The 20929-nt window shown below is 42.3% G+C and overlaps 1 protein-coding gene across 2 annotated transcripts in view; it reads right to left on the bottom strand.

The window, feature by feature from the left end:
* Positions 1 to 4293: 4293 nt before the first annotated feature.
* The window catches only part of SDHAF3 (succinate dehydrogenase complex assembly factor 3), a 48166-nt gene continuing 31530 nt past the window's right edge, over positions 4294 to 20929 (bottom strand). The window contains exon 3 of one of the 2 annotated variants that reach the window (XM_066584778.1): positions 4294 to 8668. In XM_066584778.1, coding sequence (XP_066440875.1) covers positions 8465 to 8668 — 204 coding nt within the window. In that variant the 3' untranslated portion in view covers positions 4294 to 8464. The remainder of the gene's footprint in view (positions 8669 to 20929) is intronic. The other variant, XM_066584777.1, reaches the window with a different exon arrangement.

Here is a 20929-nt window from a genome sequence, read left to right as displayed (position 1 = left end):
AGAAAGAAAGAGGTTAGGGGGGGAAAAGGTGGGAAGGTAAGAGGTAGAGGGATGGGGAATGAGGGAAATTTCTGCGGGAGACGGCGCCCACTCGCCTCCAGGTTTGTATCTATATTTGTTCGACTACCCTAAGAGTTCCTGGAACTCTGTTGACTCTAGGAAGAGGGACCAGGCCACTCACTTTCTCAGGGAGGCTCTGCATGCTGGGTTTTCTTCCGTCATCAGTTCCTCCATATGTTTCAGGTGGCCTAATTCCTGTACAAATTCTACTATGGTGGAGGGGAGTGCTCCTCCAATGCCTGGAAATCCCAGCCCTCACTGCTGTAAGGAAATGACAAAAGAGGTCCCTTTTTTATTGCCGACTATCTCCCAGGGATGATGGAGAGCAGTGCCAGCTGTGGTGATTGGGTGACCCAATGTGTTCCTTTCTCATACATGGAGAATATGCCCTCCCAGAAGGACTTCAGGTCCCGTTATTCCCACCAAATGTGGAGCATCGTCTCCACCACAGAGTAACATAGCCAGAATTGCTTCGAAATTGATGGATATATTCAATGGATTAAAACTGGACACCTATACCTTCTGGAAATAATTGTATAGCTTTTCTCTTGGGCAGCACAGGCCATTGGCAGTTTGTGTGAGAGCAGATATGCCCTGTTCCAATCAGACTCTGGTATCGGAGTGGCCAGTTCTCTCTCCCAACTAAAGACAAAAGGAGGAGCGTCTAAGGTAGCAATACCCAGTAATACGTTTCTGAAGTGTGAAACGTGAGAGATCCAGTAGAATTTAAATAGGTATAAAATATGAGATTAGCGCTCCAATTTGGGGTGGAGAGAATGGCAATATATTGAGAAAGGAAAATCAGATAGAACTCACCCCAGACGTAACCGGACCCTGCAGGGAAGGTCACGGTTCGTCTAATGGTCCTGGATGGCGGGTAGTGTCAAAGGTTTGTCCTGAGTGGTAGGTGATGTATACTCCTTATTCGCTTACTGGAGCACTGGGGTTTTTTTTTTGTTTTACACAGAATTTGAATAGGGCTACCTTTTTGCAGGTAATGGTGTAGTCTGCAGATCACGTCCCTGGGGTGAGTATGCGCCGTCCGTTTTGGGGCCTAGAGCCCTATGTGCCCTATCTAGCTCTAGAGGTGTGTCAGGAGGGATAATGAGGATATTGTTGAAGATGGTCTGGAGGGTGCATGATAAGTTCTATTGTCTCCGGCAGACATCTGACCCAGAGATTGTTGTGCAGGCCTATGTTTTCATTATCATCCAGCATGTCCCATAGGTAGCAAAAGTGTGATGCATGGGTGTCTACGGTTGATTGGATAGTGTCGACTTTGTCATTGGATTTTTGTAGCTCAGTTTCCGTGGCCTGTACTCTATCGTCTGTAGCTCGAACTGAAGTTTGGAAATTTCTGCTCGATACATAGCCTAAAGGCGACTTATGTAAGCCTCCATATAGATTTTGGTGAGTATTGTGTTGATGCGGGATCTTGGAGTTCATAGTGCAGTTGTCATTGGCTGTGTTCAGTACAGACGCTGGTATATTGTTGTGTGCAGGCTTTCTTGGGGGTGTTATTATGCAGTGGGACCAACTTAGAACCCTTTCACACACAACGATTTTCGCTCAAAATTCATCCAAATGGATGAAAATGAGCGATAATCGTTACATGTAAACGCGGGCATTGTACACTTTTCGTTTGAACTATGGATTTTAGTTAAACTTAAAATCCACCGTTTAGCCACTAAAAGACTGAGCAAATACATTCCATTTTGCTCATCTTTCAGAAGACAGCAGGATGTTCTTCGACTGGCATGTTCACACTAGCCTGGGGGAGAACAATGCAATCTGATGGCAGCCAGCAGGAGAACAAAGGAATGTACATAGATAGCTGTTTACACAGCAGGGTGTGGGTTTAAACAGAAGCTGGGCTTTGCAAACAGCTCTTGGAGGTCCTTTTACATGTAAATGAAGATAACAAAGTGCCTAGTCACAGGGGCATGGCTTGTGTCAAGATACTGTGACTCAACAGGCACACCTGCAAGATGGCAGTGCCCACCGCAGGGTCCTGGATCTCCATTTGGTTATGCCATATGGGCCCTCTTCTCACTGCCTCCTGGTTTGGACCCTACAATTCTTTCTCCAGTTGTTCATGCTCAGCAGGGGAGCAGATGAGTTCCTCCACTTTGTTCTGCAGCAGTACCCTGTCCTAGAGTTGTGGTTTTGAGTTTGCTACCCTTGGTTGTGGGGCGCTTCTCTAGCAGCTGTGGGAAAGCTGCCACCAGCGTCCGGAAGGCTTTTTACAGCCTGTCACCGGGAGAGCGTAAAAAACCTCCTCCATTTCCGCGGCTAAGGCTGTTGATGCTGCTTGTCTATCGTGTGGCTCCTGGGCTCCCTCCTCCATCTCCCTCATGAATTTTTGGATTCCAACGTTGGATCCCATGGTCTCAGGGAGGCTTCTGAAGCCCCTGGTCTTCTTCTGGTTGCCCATGTTGGGGATTATGGTTTGCCTGGGGTGCAAGGTGGTTTTTGGGGAATTTTTCTGGGACCCTGGTGGGAGCTGAGGCAAACTGCTTCCTCAGCCCTCCATAGCCAGGCCATACCCCATCTCAGTACATTTTAATTGAGCCTCGGTCCAAAGACGCCGGCATTTCTGGATTATGTTAATATATAGCTTTTTGTTTGCATGATTCAGCTTTAACATGCATTTGTGGATTGCATAGTCAACTGTATTCACAGACAATGCTTTCTAGAAGTATGCCTGAGTTCATACAGTGATTTGCATTACAGAATCATGTCTATTGCACAGAGATATGACTTACCATAGTAGAAAATTGACCCCCCAGCTGTTTTCCATTAGTACCGCTTACTTTTCCGGCCTTTTGTTGCTCTTGTCCCAACATATATGTGTTGCTGACATCAATTTCCAAATAAGAACATCTTTTTAGATGAAAGGGAAAAGGTCTCACTTTAAACATCAGATGCGTTCTATGTTCAATTGTGAACAAAATAAGGTTATGTGAGATATCCAAACCATTGAGCTTTTTTTTACATTTATTTACATTTTACACAACGTAGCAACTTTTTTAGAACTGGGATTATATTTAAGGGAGTGATGAAGGGGCATGAAAAATTAATGCAAAATTTTCATTGCGTTCGGCTATTTTCCTGCAATATGTATGTGTGTGGGGGGGGACATTGAATGTGGGCTAGTGGGGTTTCTGCGTTAGGGTTGCTTTTTCGTCCCAGTCCGGCTCTGGCCAATACAATATGAAAACAGATTGAAAAAGAAAACACTTGGGCACCTGTTACAGGAAGAGAACTCTGATAATCCAGAATCTTGCAAGATCAAAAGCAGAAATAAAGGGTGAAAAAATCTAAAGTTTATTATACAATTTTGCAGATCAGACATTTTAATTGCTTGAATCTTTGGGGCACGTCAAAATCTCCCAGAACAGCAAAATATTACATGACATTATTTGTCACATTGTGGTGTTTCACTAAAATATTTAAATATTTGTTTGTACAGATGTTACATTTTAGCTTTGTTTTCTTTATTGTTTGCTGAACATTAAATGGTTTTGTCTTCATAATTTCATGCAAATGAAAATGTATTAGTCACTAGAGTGATCAACCATCTGCCTAGTGGGAAGCATTACAGTAGTTATATTCTTGTACATAGGAGGCATTATTATAGTATATATATTCTTGCACATAGGGGGCAGTATTATAGTAGTTATATTCTTGTACACAGGGGGCAGTATTATAGTAGTTATATTCTTGTACATAGGCGGCAGTATTATAGTAGTTATATTCTTGTACATAGGAGGCAGTACTATAGTAGTTATATTCTTGTACATAGTGGTAGTATTATAGTAGTTATATTCTTGTACATGGGGGCAGTATTATAGTAGTTATATTCTTGTACATAGGCGGCAGTATTATAGTAGTTATATTCTTGTACATAGGGGCAGTATTATAGTAGTTATATTCTTGTACATGGGGGCAGTATTATAGTAGTTATATTCTTGTACATAGGGGGCAGTATTATAGTAGTTATATTCTTGTACATAGGGGAGCAGTATTATAGTAGTTATATTCTTGTACATAGGGGAGCAGTATTATAGTAGTTATATTCTTGTACATAGGAGGCAGTATTATAGTATATATATTCTTGCACATAGGGGGCAGTATTATAGTAGTTATATTCTTGTACATAGGGGGCAGTATTATAGTAGTTATATTCTTGTACATAGAGGGCAGTATTATAGTAGTTATATTCTTGTACATAGGAGGCAGTATTATAGTAGTTATATTCTTGTACATAGGGGGCATTATTATAGTAGTTATATTCTTGTACATAGGGGCAGTATTATAGTAGTTATATTCTTGTACATAGGAGCAGTATTATAGTAGTTGTATTCTTGTACATAGGGGGCAGTATTATAGTAGTTGTATTCTTGTACATAGGGGGCAGTATTATAGTAGTTGTATTCTTGTACATATGAGGCAGTATAATAGTAGTTGTATTCGTGTACATAGGGGGCAGTATAATAGTAGTTGTATTCGTGTACATAGGGGGCAGTATTATAGTAGTTGTATTCTTGTACATAGGGGTCAGTATTATAGTAGTTGTATTCTTGTACATAGGGGTCAGTATAATAGTAGTTGTATTCTTGTACATAGGGGGCAGTATTATAGTAGTTGTATTCTTGTACATAGGGGTCAGTATAATAGTAGTTGTATTCTTGTACATAGGGGGCAGTATTATAGTTATATTCTTTTACATAGGGGGCAGTATTATAGTAGTTGTATTCTTGTACATAGGGGGCAGTATTATAGTAGTTGTATTCTTGTACATAGGGGGCAGTATTATAGTAGTTGTATTCCTGTACATAGAGGGCAGTATTATAGTAATTGTATTCTTGTACATAGGAGGCAGTGTAATAGTAGTTGTATTCTTGTACATAGGGGGCAGTATAATAGTAGTTGGATTCTTGTACATAGGGGGCAGTATTATAGTAGTTGGATTCTTGTACATAGGGGGCAGTATTATAGTAGTTGGATTCTTGTACATAGGAGGCAGTATAATAGTAGTTGTATTCTTGTACATAGGGGGCAGTATTATAGTAGTTGTATTCTTGTACATAGGGGGCAGTATTATAGTAGTTGTAGTCTTGTACATAGGGAGCAGTATTATAGTAGTTGTATTCTTGTACATAGGGGGCAGCATTATAGTAGTTGTATTCTTGTACATAGGAGGCAGTATAATAGTAGTTGTATTCTTGTACATAGGGGGCAGTATTATAGTAGTTATATTCTTGTACATGGAGGCAGTATTATAGTAGTTGTATTCTTGTACATAGGAGGGCAGTATTATAGTAGTTGTATTCTTGTACATAGGGGGCAGTATAATAGTAGTTGTATTCTTGTACATAGGGGGCAGTATTATAGTAGTTATATTCTTGTACATGGAGGCAGTATTATAGTAGTTGTATTCTTGTACATAGGAGGGCAGTATTATAGTAGTTGTATTCTTGTACATAGGGGGCAGTATTATAGTAGTTGTATTCTTGTACATAGGGGGCAGTATTATAGTAGTTGTATTCTTGTACATAGGGGGCAGTATTATAGTAGTTGTATTCTTGTACATAGGAAGCAGTATTATAGTAGTTATATTCCTGTACACAGGGGGCAGTATTATAGTAGTTATATTCTTGTACATAGGGGGCAGTATTATAGTAGTTATATTCTTGTACATAGGGGGCAGTATTATAGTAGTTATATTCTTGTATATAGGAGACAGTATTATTAATATAGTCTTGTACATAGGGGGTTTATTATAGTAAGTATATTTTTGAACATAGGTGGCAATTAGAGATGAGCAATTACCCAAATGCTCGGGTCCTCGTTATTCGAGTCGAGCTTTTCGTAAAATTCGAGAGCTCTACTCTAGTAACGAACCCCATTGACTACAATGGGAAACTCAAGAATTTTTGTATAGGGCCTGCCGGGTGCCAAGTTTTTTTTTCTCTCTCTCTCTCACACTCTCACACTCTCTCTCTCTCACTCACACACTCTCTCTTTTTTTTTAATTTCTATTAGTTCACATATGTAGTCGGATTCAAACTAGTTTTCCAGGTTTTCATACACTCAAGAGTGTTTAAAAGGAAAGACACCTTTAAAACAACTTCTGACATGTCACTGTTTATCTTCGGATTTGGAGATTTTTGGATCTCTAAGATTGTATTGTAAATGTCCCATTTAATGCAGTGGAACCGTATGTGCAAGAAACCTAAAAGAAATCTGCTTGGTATGATGTTCACCAATTTCTATTTGTTCACTTTTGTTCTGTCAGCAGGCTGACAATTACACTCCTTGTAAAAAAAAAAAAAAAGAAAGAAAAAAATCCAGCAAGAAGAAGTTGTCGCTTTGCTGCAAAACCTTGCATGCAGTTACATGTCAGGCAGCTATGCAAATGATTAGAATTGTGGGGTGATTAGATGAACGGTCTTGTCACCTGAGGCCCTAAAAGTGGTTCCACCCTTGCCATATGAAAAGGCTCTCAGAGGCTCCTTGTCTGTAGGGGACCTCTTTTTAGCTTATGTAGAGCCTACTGACCACTAGACGGCTTTATGATGCAATCGATGAGATTTCAGACAGTTAAGACCCAATTACGTGCAAAGATAATCTTTCAAATGACTGAAAGATTTAGCGATCTATTTGCATGAAGTGTTAATGGCCATTAACATGTTATCATCTTCATTTGCATGTAAAAGGACCTCCAGGAGTTGTTTGCAGGACCCAGCATGTGTTTAGACCCACTCCCAGCTGTGCAAACAGCTGCTGCCACGTTCCATTGTTGGTGCAAACATGTCACTAGGAGAACACTGTGCAGTCTTGCAAAATGGAACGTATTTGCTCAGTCTATCAGTGGCTAAACGATGAATTTTAATTGAACTAAAAATCTATTATTTCAACGAAAAGTGCACGATGTCCACGTTTACATGTAACAATTATCTCTCATTTTCAGCCATTTGGGGTGTAAAGGGGCCTTTACAGTTTGAGAGGAAGCACATTATTTGAATGGGTGAAGCTGAATGATCATATTGACAAATTGCCAGCCCCTCTGGGTTATTCTGAGCAGACTTTTAGGTGTTGGGACTAATAGATTGTGTGAGGGCATGTAGACAAGTCAACCGGGCTCAAGATGACCCCGACAGACCACCAGTTAATAGCACTGTCTTATCGTCTGACAAGCACGAGCAGCTCCAACTGTTTCATCTTCTGCTATCAAGGCAGGTGGCACTATCTGTAGTTGGAACAATTTCCAGGTGCTTGGCTGAAGGACATCTGGTGTCACAGTGCCCATTACATGTACTGTCTTTGACACCCACTCAACATCACCTCCATTTGAAGTGGGGTTGTGAAAGACGAAACTGTATTGCTATGGAGTGGAAGTGGGTTGTCTCCTGCGACAAATCCAGCATTACTTTGGCACTGACAATGGCCATGTGGGCATCTAAAGACCTAAGGGAGTCAACCTCAATCCTGCCTTTGCTGTGGTTTGACGGTCTTGGGGTGGGGTGGTCATTGTATACGATAGTAGTGGTACAAGGAACAATGACAACTCAGCGATATGTTCAGGACATCCTGCAGCCACATGTGTTCCTCTCATGGCGGCTTCCAAGAGGCATCTTCCAGCAGGATAATGTTTGGCTGCACACACAAGGGGGTCACAGGAATGCCTCCATAACACTGCCACACTTCCATGGCCTGCCCACTCATCAGGGTTAATCCCCAATAGAACATGTATGGGACCATTGGAGGCGCCATCTTCGACAGCCAAAGGCACAGGATACTGTAGGGAACTTATATGCCTACATGCCCACACGTATCACATCTTGCATCCAAGCTAAAGGTGGCTGAACGGCGGTAATAGAGCCTCCATGCCTGCCCATATCACATCTTGTATCCAAGCTAGAGGTGGAACAGGGTACTAGATTCTCCATGCTCACTCGTATAACATCTTGTATCCAAGCTCGAGGCAAGGCAATGGGGTACTAGAGCCTCCAAGCCCACCTGTGTCACATTTTGTATCCAAGCTAGAGGCGGTACAATGGAGTACTAGAGCCTCCATGTCCACCCGTATCACATCTTGTATCCAAAATTGAGGTGGTACAAAAGGGTACTAGAGCCTCCCTTCAAGTGTGCAGACTCCAATAGGGTAATCCCTTACTTATATCAACACTACAAATCACACACAGAAAGCTGCATTCGACTTCGATAATTCCTTCTAGGGGAGGGATTTTTTTTTTGACAATGAGTGTATAAACTTTAATAAAGTTATTTCTAAAGTTTGAGTTTTCCGACATCATGCATTAAAGTATCAATAACAGAAAACCTCAGAATCAAAATGATAAAAACTATTTCTTCCCCATGAATCGTTGTCATACAAGTTCTATCTTTTCGGTCCGGCATCTTCCACAGTGTCAAACTGCAGTTTAGGTTTAGTGGCTTCTTGCATTAGTTCGTGCAGTTGTCCGAGCTGCTCTTCATTAAACAAGTCCAGTTTATCTTCTGTCAGAGGAACGCCATACTGTCCTTTGTCCTCCGAATGTTTGATTTGTTGTTTGGCTTGGTCCCATAGCATCGCTGCATAGCCCTTCAGAATACAAGAGAAGTCACATGATGTTATGAAGGCAAAAATATGAGAAACTCAACATGGACAATGATGACCTTATTTTTAATGTGAGCTTCTTAGGGTAGATTAACATTTGCATTGGGGTCAGTTAGAGCTTTCTGTCTCTCTATTCAATGTTTGGAGCAGAAAAACAATTACATGCTTCTGTTTTTTTCCCCATTGATTTCATCTGTCTAAAAAAAAAAAAAAAAAAGGGAAGCTTTCAGTTTGTTCTCTTTTTTTTTAGAAACAGAACAAATAGCGCTGCAGCCTGCACTATTTGTTCCATTATAGAAATGGAAACCTAATGGAACAGAAACAAAGTTTCCATTTTCTTTTTTTTAACCCAAAGTTTGTTTCTGTTTCATTAGGTTCCCATTTCTATAATGGAACAAATAGTGCAGGCTGCAGCGCCAAAAACAGAACAGGGGCAGAAACCTTAGCGGAGTCCTAATGAAGATGGGAACAAACCCTTACTTTGCCTATCTGACTTCACTTTCTAGAAGATGAATTGGGTTTAAGCCCATCCTAACAACCTGCGGAAGTTGACAAAATATGGGGATTTGATAACGGTTACCGAGTCCTGTCTCAGGTCTACAACTAGAATTCTATCCAACCTTAGAGAAGTACTAACCACATCTCAGCCTCAGAGTCAAATAAAATTGACTGCTGTTCAGAATGGACGTATGCCAAAACGTTCAATGCTAGAATTCACAGAGGTGGCAGTTAAAGTCTATTTTGTATAACTTGAGCCCTTTCACAGTAAAGATAATCTAAGATGTTTAATCTTTCTTAATTATTTATTCCTAAAAGCATAACACATAGGACACACAAAACTTGACGTGGAAGGTGTCACGACAATGCGTGAGATGTATCGTAACAGAAAGATCGTAAGCGCCTCCTCACGCCCAAAAAAGTGGGACGAGCGTTAACACGTAACTAACTAGTCACTGAAACCAATCGTTACATCAATCTCTTATTGTCCAAGTCAAGCACTACAGTAGGCAATGAGCATTTTTTGTGGCTCATTTATTTCTATATTTTAGTGTGGGGACTTATGACTCTCTTACAATAGAATATTACACAATCCACAATAAGTGGTTGATAATTGTATAGAGAGGTTTCAAATGACCGCCACACCACTAACAATAAATCACTACTGTAGTGAGTTATTCAACTTCCAGCTCACGATAGGTGGTCAGAGCTGCATATGGGGGCAAATTGGGTATGATCTCATTAATAACTCATCATTCAGATGTCTAGACTTAGATAAAGAAGTCTAGGTACTTTAATAAATGGAATCAATGGTCCATCCGATACAATACACGCTCTCTATTCTATTACCGGGGATATCAAGTATGTCACCCTGAAGGCTTTTTGCGCAATAGGAAAATCGGAGTTCTTCGACTAGGATCAGCAGATAAATACCTAACCTAGTCGGGACTGAATTCCGTCATTTTATCTAGGGTATAGGCCTCGCTCAAAAGACATCTTTTGAGCGATAATCGTTATGTCCAAGTGGGCCTTTAAACTACCAGTGCACTATATCTGCCTATTGATTGGCTAAAGCTGCTCACATGATCAGCACTGGCTAATCAGAGATCAATGTACAGTGTGCATTAGGTATTAGAAAATCGTTCAGCCCTCTGGGACCGCTGAAAAAAAATGGAACCTGGAACTTGCGGATTGGAGGGGCAGTAGAAAAGTACAACTGCACGTAATCCACCCCACCCCCTCCTGTCCCAGGAGAAAACTTTGCCCTGAAACCAGAAAGTTTTTGATTTCCTGTCCTCTAGTACAAGTTACCCGACACTTTTTACAACATGCAGGATAGGAGTACGATTTACATGACAAAAAGTTGAATCCTCTCTAATTTCCGATGTTTCAGCCTCAACTCTTTGTGATGAGATGTGTTCCTATAGTTTCATCACAGCGAGATTCCCCTCTACGGAACAGTTTCTCGGCCGCCGCATGTAGACGACTCGTGTGTAATTTAATGTTGCATTTTGATTTTCTCTCAAATTACGGGCATTTTATTCCAAGACACGCAAATCCGTTCCCTGGAGCGAAGACCCCTACTAGAACGCCAATGCAAAAACTTCATGATGAGCGCACGGATAATCATAGTCTACCTCACCTGCCTGTCTGAATACCATACTAAGGGCATCCGTTAGGAAGATTGTGCGCTCCGGCTGCCACATACAGCTCCGGCGATACAACGTGTTATGATGTCTCAGAGCCTTTCAGGCTATTAAGATTAGCATAATATCAGCTTCTAATGCAATGCGGAGGAGACAGCCAGAGATCACTGATGATGACAGAACTTCTAGGATGGGCACGGCCGAGTCTGACAGTGTGAAAATACAGAAATGGAATCAAGTTGGGTGACATTTTCTCTTATGGACTTAAAAAGCTGAACCAAAACTTTACAATTGTTTATCTCGGAAGTAGTTTACAGCTGAAAACGTTCTCCGATTGCAGACAACTTGTCAACGGAACGGTGGAAACCTGCAGAACATCCATTAAATATTCTACTGATCGTATGTGAGGTTCACCTTCAACTGCCCCCACGTCTTAAACCAGATGAAGCAGAGCTGAATGTGTCATTTTCAGGTATTCAAAGTTTCTTAGAGATTCTACAATTTTACATGTGATAGGTTTTTCTTCACACAGACCATTGTCAATGTGAATAACCCTGTAGGTCTATGATGGGGCGGGTGTGCTGTCTGTGGACATTGGGCCTTACACGCAGCACCACACCTGGCCACAGGTGGCGTGTTCTATTGCAGCTCATCCACATTCACTTCAACAAAGCTGAGCTGTTTATAGAAGAAAGCAGCCATGGTTTTCTAAGCCCCGTACAGCCCCTTTAAATACGCTTTCCCATCATGTTACAGTTTATACGTAGATCTAATCTGTATAGAAAGCCGAGCTAGACATTATACACACAAGCCACACACATCTTGTATTATACTCCAGAGCTGCACTCACTATTCTGCTGGTGAAGTCACTGTGTACATAAAATACATTACCTATCCTGTACTGATCCTAAGTATATTCTGTATTATACTCCAGAGCTTGAAGACGTCAGGGAACAGATTCCATAAGGTGGCAAACCTCCTCCATGCCTGCTGCAGGAAGCAGATCTCACAGCCCTTTCCAGCCTACTCCAAACATGTTCAATGGGGTTACCGTCCGTGGAGTATGAGGGCCAAGGCAATGTGGAGAATTCATTGTCGTGTTCCTCCAACCACTCCCTAGTGATCTGAGCCTCTGTTGAAAGACTGCTAACAGGTCCCTGTAGGACTTAGCATTTAAGGACTGTGGTATGATGACCAATGGTCCTAGGCCATGCCAGGACAATTCTCTCCAGACTATGAAACCACAGCATGTTGAACCCCAACGTTATACACACAGGATATGGCTTCATGCTACTTACACCAGATGCAGAACTGGCCATCTGTATGGAACAGCAAGAAGCGGGACTCATCACTCTAGACAATCTTCTGCCATGCATCCGAGGTCCATTGACATCTTTAATGGGCCCATGCGAGGCATAGGTGATAATGACACAGCATCATCAAGGGCACCCTTGTTGGTTTTCGGCTAAACTCTCAAAACCCAAGTATACAATATTAAGGACCTGGGGTGGCAGTGACTCACACAACACTGGCTTGGCATGTGAGGCTGGCAACTGCAAGGTTCCCTCTCCTCCACTGGTATCCGTATATGAGATGATGCTGTCAGAGCTCTGTTCGGTGAACAACCAGGAAGGAAAGTTAAACTTCTTTATTTTAATAAGCCCAACAAATACAAGCAAAGCATTTCACCATCGTGCTGATGATTACTCTTTTTACTACGGCCCAAAGAAGCCAACATCTCCTTTATGTAATAAGGATGAGCGCCGTGACCTGACCGGTCAGAAGTCAAGGACGTTGTCAGTGTGCGCCAAGTACAGAGATCACTTGTTACATCATAATTCAAGCAATTAGTAACCTTATCTATAAAAGTCATGAGTACAATAATAAAGGATCAGTGAAATGGGTAAAAAATGAACTATATTCATTGTGCTGCCTGCATAGAATTAAAACACTAGAAGCGTGCGCTCTCAGCATAAACCAGTTGTATTATAATGACCTAATCTATGAAATCTAGGTTTTAACTGGAGCAACCAGTGTCAGGCAGCTGCTGCCAAGGCAAGTAGGATCATGGGGTGCATCAAAAGAGGTCTAGTAGCACATGACGACAACATTGTTCTTCCTCTTTACAGGTCACTGGTCAGACCACACATAGAATATTATGTACAGTTTTGGACATCGGTACTCAAGAAGAAAATATCAGAGCTAAAGCGGATACAAAGGTGGGCAACTACAGTAATAAATGGAATGGGCGGACTACAATACCCAGAGAGGTGATCAAAATTGGGCTTATTAATTTTAGAAAAAAAGACAGCTGTAACGACTTAATTCAGGTTTGGAGTCTGTTGTAATTGGTGCGGATCGGTAGCGTGGTCAGGGAAGGCCAGCAGTCGGTACACAGGTAGGTATCAGTTTGTTGTACAGAGCAGCAGGTGGGTAGCATAGTCCAGGAAGCCAGAGGTCAGTATACAGGTAGGTATATCAGGTAGCAGTATGGAAGAGCAGCAGGTGGAAGTGCTTGACTATTAGCTGGGAGCATAATAATCTTGCAAGGATGGGAGGTGCTAGGCTTGGTTTATATGGTGTGACCAATCAAGGGGCCAAGCCCTGGACCAGGGCTTGATAGCTGGATAGCTCAGCCGGTAGAGCTGCAGCCTGAAGCACAGGAGCTCCTGGGTTTGAACCCTGACAACTGAGGGGTGACCTAATAACTATGTATAAATATATTAGGTCTCTACCATCATCTATTTATACTCTAGAGGAAAATAGATGATGCTAGATGAAAGAAGGTTTCTACACCGACATAGAAGGGGGTTCTTTACTGTAAGAGCAGTGAGACTATGGAGCTCTCTGCCTGAGAACGTGGTAATAAAATCATGAATAATTTAAGAAGGGCCGGTGATTATTTCGATTACCAGATTGGAGCCAGGAAGGAATTTTTTCCCTTAAATGGGTGAAATTGCCTTCTACCTCATTAGAGTTTTTTTGGTCACTGGATCAACATTGGCTGAACTGGATGGACATATAGTATGTAAGGCTGAAAAACGACATATTAATTAAAACAGTAATGAAACAGCAATGAAATGTTAAAAAAGTGGATTATTACAGTAAATAAATTATATTCCTATCGCTATCTGCATAGTACAGCGTGCGCTCAATGCAGAGACGATTCTCTACATTATAAATCCGTTAAAAAAGACTGTCACCTACTCCTAGCACTTTAACCTAAGTTTATGGGCTAAAAGTAGGTGAGCACCAAGTCCAGAGATGGAAGGGTTATACTTGGCTCCCCTTGTTGGAGCGCTGAAAGCTGCAGTTAAATTCATTGAACGGAGATGCTAAGTAGTCCGCCCATTATAAAATTACAACAGGCGGACTACTTGGCAGCGCCACTCAATGCACTAAGTGGCAACCTCTAGTGCTGACATCAGTGGAACGATGGGGGAGGTATGTATAACACTTACATCCCCAGACTCAGAACTCTGCCTAATTTTATTCCATAAGCTTAGCTTATAGAGCTACAAGTAAGCGACAGAGTCTCTTTAACATATACATCGCCAAATTAAAGGGGTGGTCCAGTTGTAAATTATTGATGGCCTATCGTCAAGATAGCTCACAAATAGTGGATTGGCAGGGTTCTGTCGCCCAAGACATCCAGCAATCAGCTGGTATCCGGAATGGTAAGCTTGTGCACTGAGCCGATTCCTGTAGGAAGAAAACAGCTACATGGCTTGGAATTGCAGCTCAAGTTCCCATTGAAATGAATAGAAACATGGCCTGCAATACTAAGCTGGGCCACTGCAGAAAGAACGGAGCTGTCTGCTTCCTGCAGAAATCGGCTTAGTGCATGAGTGTAGCAGCCAGCGAACAGCTGATCAGCAGAGGTCCTGAGTGACCTCAGGAGGCACCCCTACCAATTTACTATCCTGAGGAGAGGCCATCAATAGTTTACAGCTGGACGACCCCTTTAAAGAGCAGTGCAATAGTTAATAAATAAAAATCGTCTTTCTAGGACTATTATTCGTATTGCTATGGCCTGAGCAAGCTATCAGTACAATAGTGAAGCTCGTTGCCTGTATCAGTTGGGTCTCATTAAATGAAGATGTTTCGTTTATATTACCTGGTTGTGTGCCAAACTGGAGCTGCCACAGCATTAGCTCAACTTAGACATATTGATGTACATTCTACTTTATCCCATTGTATTCATCTCACAAGAGGAACAGACAGAACGGACCAAGCAAAAACCCTGTATAGTGTGCCAATAATAATAATTGTCATTTACTTAAAGGGATATTGCCGTTTCTGCAAATAACGGATAATTATTGTATAAGAAGAAGTGTTCCGGTCTACTTTCTAAATTAATGAGATTTTCTGGGTTTTCTGTAAATTATGCTTAATCAGTGAATAAATGAAGGCTTTTACAACTTCCTAATACAGTATACTTTATTAATTTCTCACCCTTTTTCAGTATATTAGTTTGCTGTCCATGAATGAACAGGGTCAGAAACTATATCTTTTCTCCTTAGGGAGAGCAGTGAGTGAGGAGACTTAAAAGGCCGTTCATGCTCCTCTGGTTAATATGCAAATAAGGAAGATGGAACAATACCTCCGCAGTGCCACCTATTGGAAGGCAGCATTCCTTCAAATCAATGTTAGACTCTTTATACAAGCCTTGTAACAATGACTAGGAATGTAAAGCCATCTGGCTTGGCTTTTAATTCCTAGTCATTGTTACAAGGCTTGTATAAAGAGTCTAACATTGATTTGATGGAATGCTGCCTTCCAATAGGTGGTGCTGCAGATATATTGTTCCATCTCCCTTATTTGAATGAGAACACTCCTGTTCACATACCGAGTTACACGGCTAGTCCTGCTCTCAGCTGAGAAGTGGATACAATTGTATCCAGTCTGGACAATGCTCTGTGAGCCAAACAGCCCGGACTCCACAGCGATACATTGTATCAAACTACCAGAGAGATTTGTGCAGCCGCTCACAGAGCATTGTCTACAATGGACACAATTGTATCCACTGATCAGCTGTGTACAGTTTCACTGCCTCTGAATATGTTCTCATTCAGGCCGGACCCACATGAGCGTATGTATGGTCACAGCGTATTACATGCATGGGTTTTGTGAGCGCAGTACCCTGTAGCAATCTTCCATAGGCTGCCATGTTGCCGCTCACACAAACTGCATGAAATGCACGTGCAAAAAAATATCGCGGCATGCCAAGGTAGTGCATGGTGATTGGTGACACGCAGAATGTCATTGTGTACTTGCTGCGCACGTGTTGCGCAGGTGGCATCGAATGAATCACGCTCGTGTGAACCCAGCCTCACTGACCGAAAACTAAAACCGAAAATAGTGAAGAATTTAAACATAAAAGTATATTAGAAAGTTCTAGAACTTTTTATTTATACACTGATGAAAAGCCTCTTTAATAATACAAGGTTTGCATGATCCCTGCAAGCTGTCTGTGAATGGGAAAATTCTTTATGGGCGCTTTCACATGGGAACGAATATTCTGCCATGCGCAAAAATCTGCGTGCCATATGGAATTGAAAAATGGCAAAATTCTGCCTGCAATTTGGTGTCAGAATCCTCAATTAGATTTGGGAATTTTGATGCGCATCCTCCGGAATATTCCGTCCCATGTGAAGGCACCCTATTGCTTCCAGTGCATAGCCTGGTCATGTGACAGACATACAAGTGCACAGCTCGTTAGAAGAGTTAACTCTGATATCTTTACTCTAACAAGCCGTGTCCATCACAAGTGCAGGATCTGATGGTTATCCCCTCAAAGTAAACAGTTAATGTTCCCATTCACTGACTGCAAGCAGAGATCATAAAAAAATATCAGAACTGATACAAAATGTATAATAAACTTTTCCACTTGCATTTTCCAGAACTTTCCATTACAGAAGAAATAACCAATATTTGCGGGGTGTGATCTGCCCCTCTCAGCTCTTATATTTGCATAAGAAGTTGGTTAGATGCCGAAAGAGAAAAAAAAGCCTTCCTTCCAGCAGATAATGTGGCATTGTACTGGAAGTATCAATTAGTCAGGACAGAATAATATTAAGAGGAAGGTCATCCTGTATGGAATCTTGGCTGCAAATCCTTCACGTTCCAGAGGTGAAGGCCAAAAACTCCGAAGCAGGAAATCAATAGAGGTGAAGCAATCATTCAGGCAGCAATTAAAGCAATTAGTAGTGGACAGAATGATGGTGGCCCGCTAAGTGCATGCTGGGAGTACAGAGCTATTCGCAGCCAATGGCGGAGGATAATCAATGGCAGGTCACCCCTTTCTATGTGCACTCATACTGCCTGTCTCATACATGAATCCATCCTGCGCTTGTAATGAAAGCGGATGGAAATCCAAACTTCAGACAGTATGCAGGTAAAGCAGTAATGGAAGCAGCAGCCCCCCCCCCCCCCCTCCTTCCCAGCTCCTCTTAGTTCTGCCTGCTAGTAGAGATCAATGTTAATCAGCTGTTGGAACACTTTCTGCCTGCACTGGTGACTAAGGGCTCCTGTCCACGGGCAATTGTGCATTGTGTTACTCGCGGCGATAATCCGTCCGTGAGTAACGCAGTGCACGCTTTTCATAGTGTTGCTATGGAAAGCGCAGCCCCCTGTCCACGAGCGGAGAATCATAGCGATCATAGGGTCCCTCCAGCTGTTCTTCGACGTTCCTGCAGGTTTCTTGTCAGCGCCAACAGAGAATCTCTTGCTGGTAACGGGGATTGAAAACCCTGCCTCCAGCAAGAGATTGCTCTGATTGGTTCATTGAGCGCTGGCTCTGATTGGCTTAGCCATGGCGCTCGAGAACCAATCACAGCATTCAATGAATGAGGGGAACAGCAGGAGGGACCCAGGCGGCACCTGCTAAATGAGTATTAGACATCCCTGAAAATAAGACCCTGTGCCTCTTTTTGGGAAACAATATGACAAGGTATTATTTTCGGGGAAATACGGTATGCCAGTAAGCATTTTTGTATGTGGGACGCCGGGTGCCAAACTTTTTTTTTTTCCCCTAGGTTCGTTCTAATTTCAACTCATGAATATATTGCATACTCACAGACCAAAATACACATATTGCCGTGTGCATGCACCCTTATATTTCTTTTTGATTACACCCATACCTGAATCTTGTAAATTCAGTAGACTGTCCACCTACCTGACGAAGAGGCCTCCCATTCATGTGGATGCTTTTTAGCCCAAAGACAGGTGTCTGTAGAGCTAGGTTCGCCTTGATGTAGCGGGTGGGCTTACATGAATTTGCTCAAAGCCGTGTGTAAAGGCTGCAGGCCTAAAAGATGGCCTACAAAGACTCCATGTTGTCTCTTTGCTTGTATGTTAAAATACTTAGCTACACACATTATATATATATATATATATATATATATATATTTGTATGGTTTTCAATTTTCACCTAGAAATATGTTAGATTTCAGTTTAAATAATCCACCTGGAAAGATGAATTGGAATACCACAAGGTTTCTGTCCTGTTCATATCTTTAGATATTTCTTGCCAAAACTTACTAATGAGCTTACAGGAATGTAATCTATATGTGCATAATAATTTTATTTGTATTTGGCATAAAGCCACTCGCTTTGTAAAATCCTATAAAGCATATGAGAGAATAAACCAGAATGCATTTCACATAGCCACCCGTCTGTGTGTGCATTGCTCCTGAACGGTCAGCTATCCCTTCAATTCAGAGCCTGGCAGCATACCAGGAATCCATTGAATTTCCCTAACACATGCTCACTTTATTTAGAGAATCCATTCTTGGGGAGGTGTTAATGATATGTAGAAAAGGTGATGACCAACTGGTGATAATGACCTTTTTAATCACGTAATCCCGACCTTACAAGGGTTCACTTAGTTTCCATAACAAGAAAACTGTTCAAGGAGAACTCCCCCTCATATAGCAATGCATGAGAATCCTAACCTGGACAGCTGTAGGTGATCAGTTGGAAAACTTCTCCTTTACTGAATCATTAGTCCCAAAAAACAGTAAAACTTACAACGCGTTTCTTGCCAGTGCAGCCCATGATCACTGGCCAGAAACGCGTTGGAAGTGATTCTCTCTGTTTTGATGTCTCCTTTTGGGTTTTTTATGGTTCAATAAAAAGGAAAAGTTTTATTTTGTCTTGGGATGTGCTGGACTTTCCTGTAGTTTCAAAAGATCATGTTGCAGTCGGAGAGCCACACATCAGGAGCCGTCTTCTATTACCTCGGAGTGCCATAATAGCGCATTTCATAAGGCAGAGGTCTTGAGATGCTGCCATATAGCAGTATTCTTCCTGATTCTTGTGAGATGTTCCTCTACAGTTGTTTTAGGAGGTACCACTATTCATGGATTCCAGCTAGTAACGGCTCATAAGAGGCCCCTGTACGCTCTGTACGTCCTTAAACAAAACCACTCGCAATTGTATCTACCACTGTGCAGAAGCTCAAGAAAAAAAATGACACTAAAAGTTACGACTCCAGATAAAATGTGAGCTCGTTTAAAATTATACTAGCAATTCCAATCAGATTTTTTCGCGAAGAAAAAGTAAAATTATCCTCCAGAGGGTCGTTTACCTTATGTGTGCTTTTACACTAAAACTTCCAGGAACATTTTGTTTGCCACTAAGGAGTCTTTAAACTGGGGCGATGGAGCGGCAGACAAGGGCCCTGCAGATCGGTACTTGTAAGACAGCCCACTGAGAAAATATGACGGGAAAGAAGTCGCTCCATAATTACACATGGGTCTCCTGATAGCGGCCCGTACGCCCATCCTCCATAATAACTCGAAGCATAATTAAGTCACTTCATCATAGCCGCGAGACAATGGCACAAACGGCCCAGACAGAGGTGTAGTATTGTTTTCCTCTTAAATGCTTTTAATCCTAATGACTGTTCCCATCTAATTGGATAATACAATTTATCAGAATCCATAATGACATACTGCATCTTCTCTTCTGGTACTGTAGCAAAAGTAAAAAAATGACTGTGTAAAAAGGTTGTCCATCTGGACATTTCCCTTTTGTTAATAAGATACTCTGAAAATTAGCTTTTCAACCCTTTACAACCACCCATCCCCCCTTCCCCAACCAACCCCTTCCGGCCTCGGTAATCGGCTGTGATTTATGAGGAAACCTAGCTGAATGTGTTGAAATCCCCTGCAGTGCCTCCAAAGGAGAAAGGAAGTATCACAAGTCGCCCATTGAGACAAATAGATAAGCATACCCCTCCCAACTTTTGAACAATGAAAAGAGGGAAGATGTTTGTGGCGCACATAACTGAATTTTTTTAAATCACAGTTCAAGCCTGATTTATGATAAACCATGCCCTTTGTATCCCCTCACAGTAATAGTGTACATCTAAATAATAGTCATGTTAGGAGGCGGCTCACCACTGGGGGGCGCTGGCTCTCGGCGTGGGCCTGCTGGCCTTCCTGGTGCCGTCGGCGGTCGGCGCTGCTCGGGGTTCCCCCGTGCTGGTGGGCACTCGGGCTGGTCGGCGGGCGCTGGGGTTCCCGTTAGGAGGCATGGTTGGAGGGAGGCCGAGTTTATTGCACCACCGGCCGGAGCATCATCACGCGCCGCCCCTCTCTAGGCGGGGACTCCTGTATTTAGTTCAGCTGACCCTGGAGCCCAGTGCCAGTATTTGTTTTGGTCCTGTCCTACTAACACCCGCTATAGCAGTTCTGTCACCAGTTGTCTGACTTGGCTATTCCTTGACTCTGAGCTTGTCTTTACCCTTGGTCTGACGTTCTTGTTTGGTTTAACCCTTTGTTTTCTTACTCTCTGGTTTTGTGTTTTGTCAGTTGGCTGTGGTTAGTTGGTCTTCCCTTTCCCATCTGTCACAGGGTCCTCCTTAGTGCAGAGTAGGGACCGCCGCCCAGTTGTCACCCTGGGGTTTAGCCCAGGGGGGCAAGTAGGCAGGGACAGGGGAGAGGCCGGTGTAGGGACTTCCGTGCCCCCTAGTTCTTAACCAGTTCTGACAGAAACATCGGCCATACAATTTTCGAGTTTGTATTCTCTGGCCCTAAGTAATCCCGGCTATGGAGGCTGTGTCTACATTTGTTAACCAGGTGCAAAGTCTGACCGA

The sequence above is a fragment of the Eleutherodactylus coqui genome, chromosome 12, assembly GCF_035609145.1.
Source record: "Eleutherodactylus coqui strain aEleCoq1 chromosome 12, aEleCoq1.hap1, whole genome shotgun sequence".
NCBI classification, from domain to species: Eukaryota; Metazoa; Chordata; class Amphibia; order Anura; family Eleutherodactylidae; genus Eleutherodactylus; species Eleutherodactylus coqui.
Note: the sequence above shows the minus strand (reverse complement) of the source record. Positions and strands in the feature narration are given on the sequence as shown.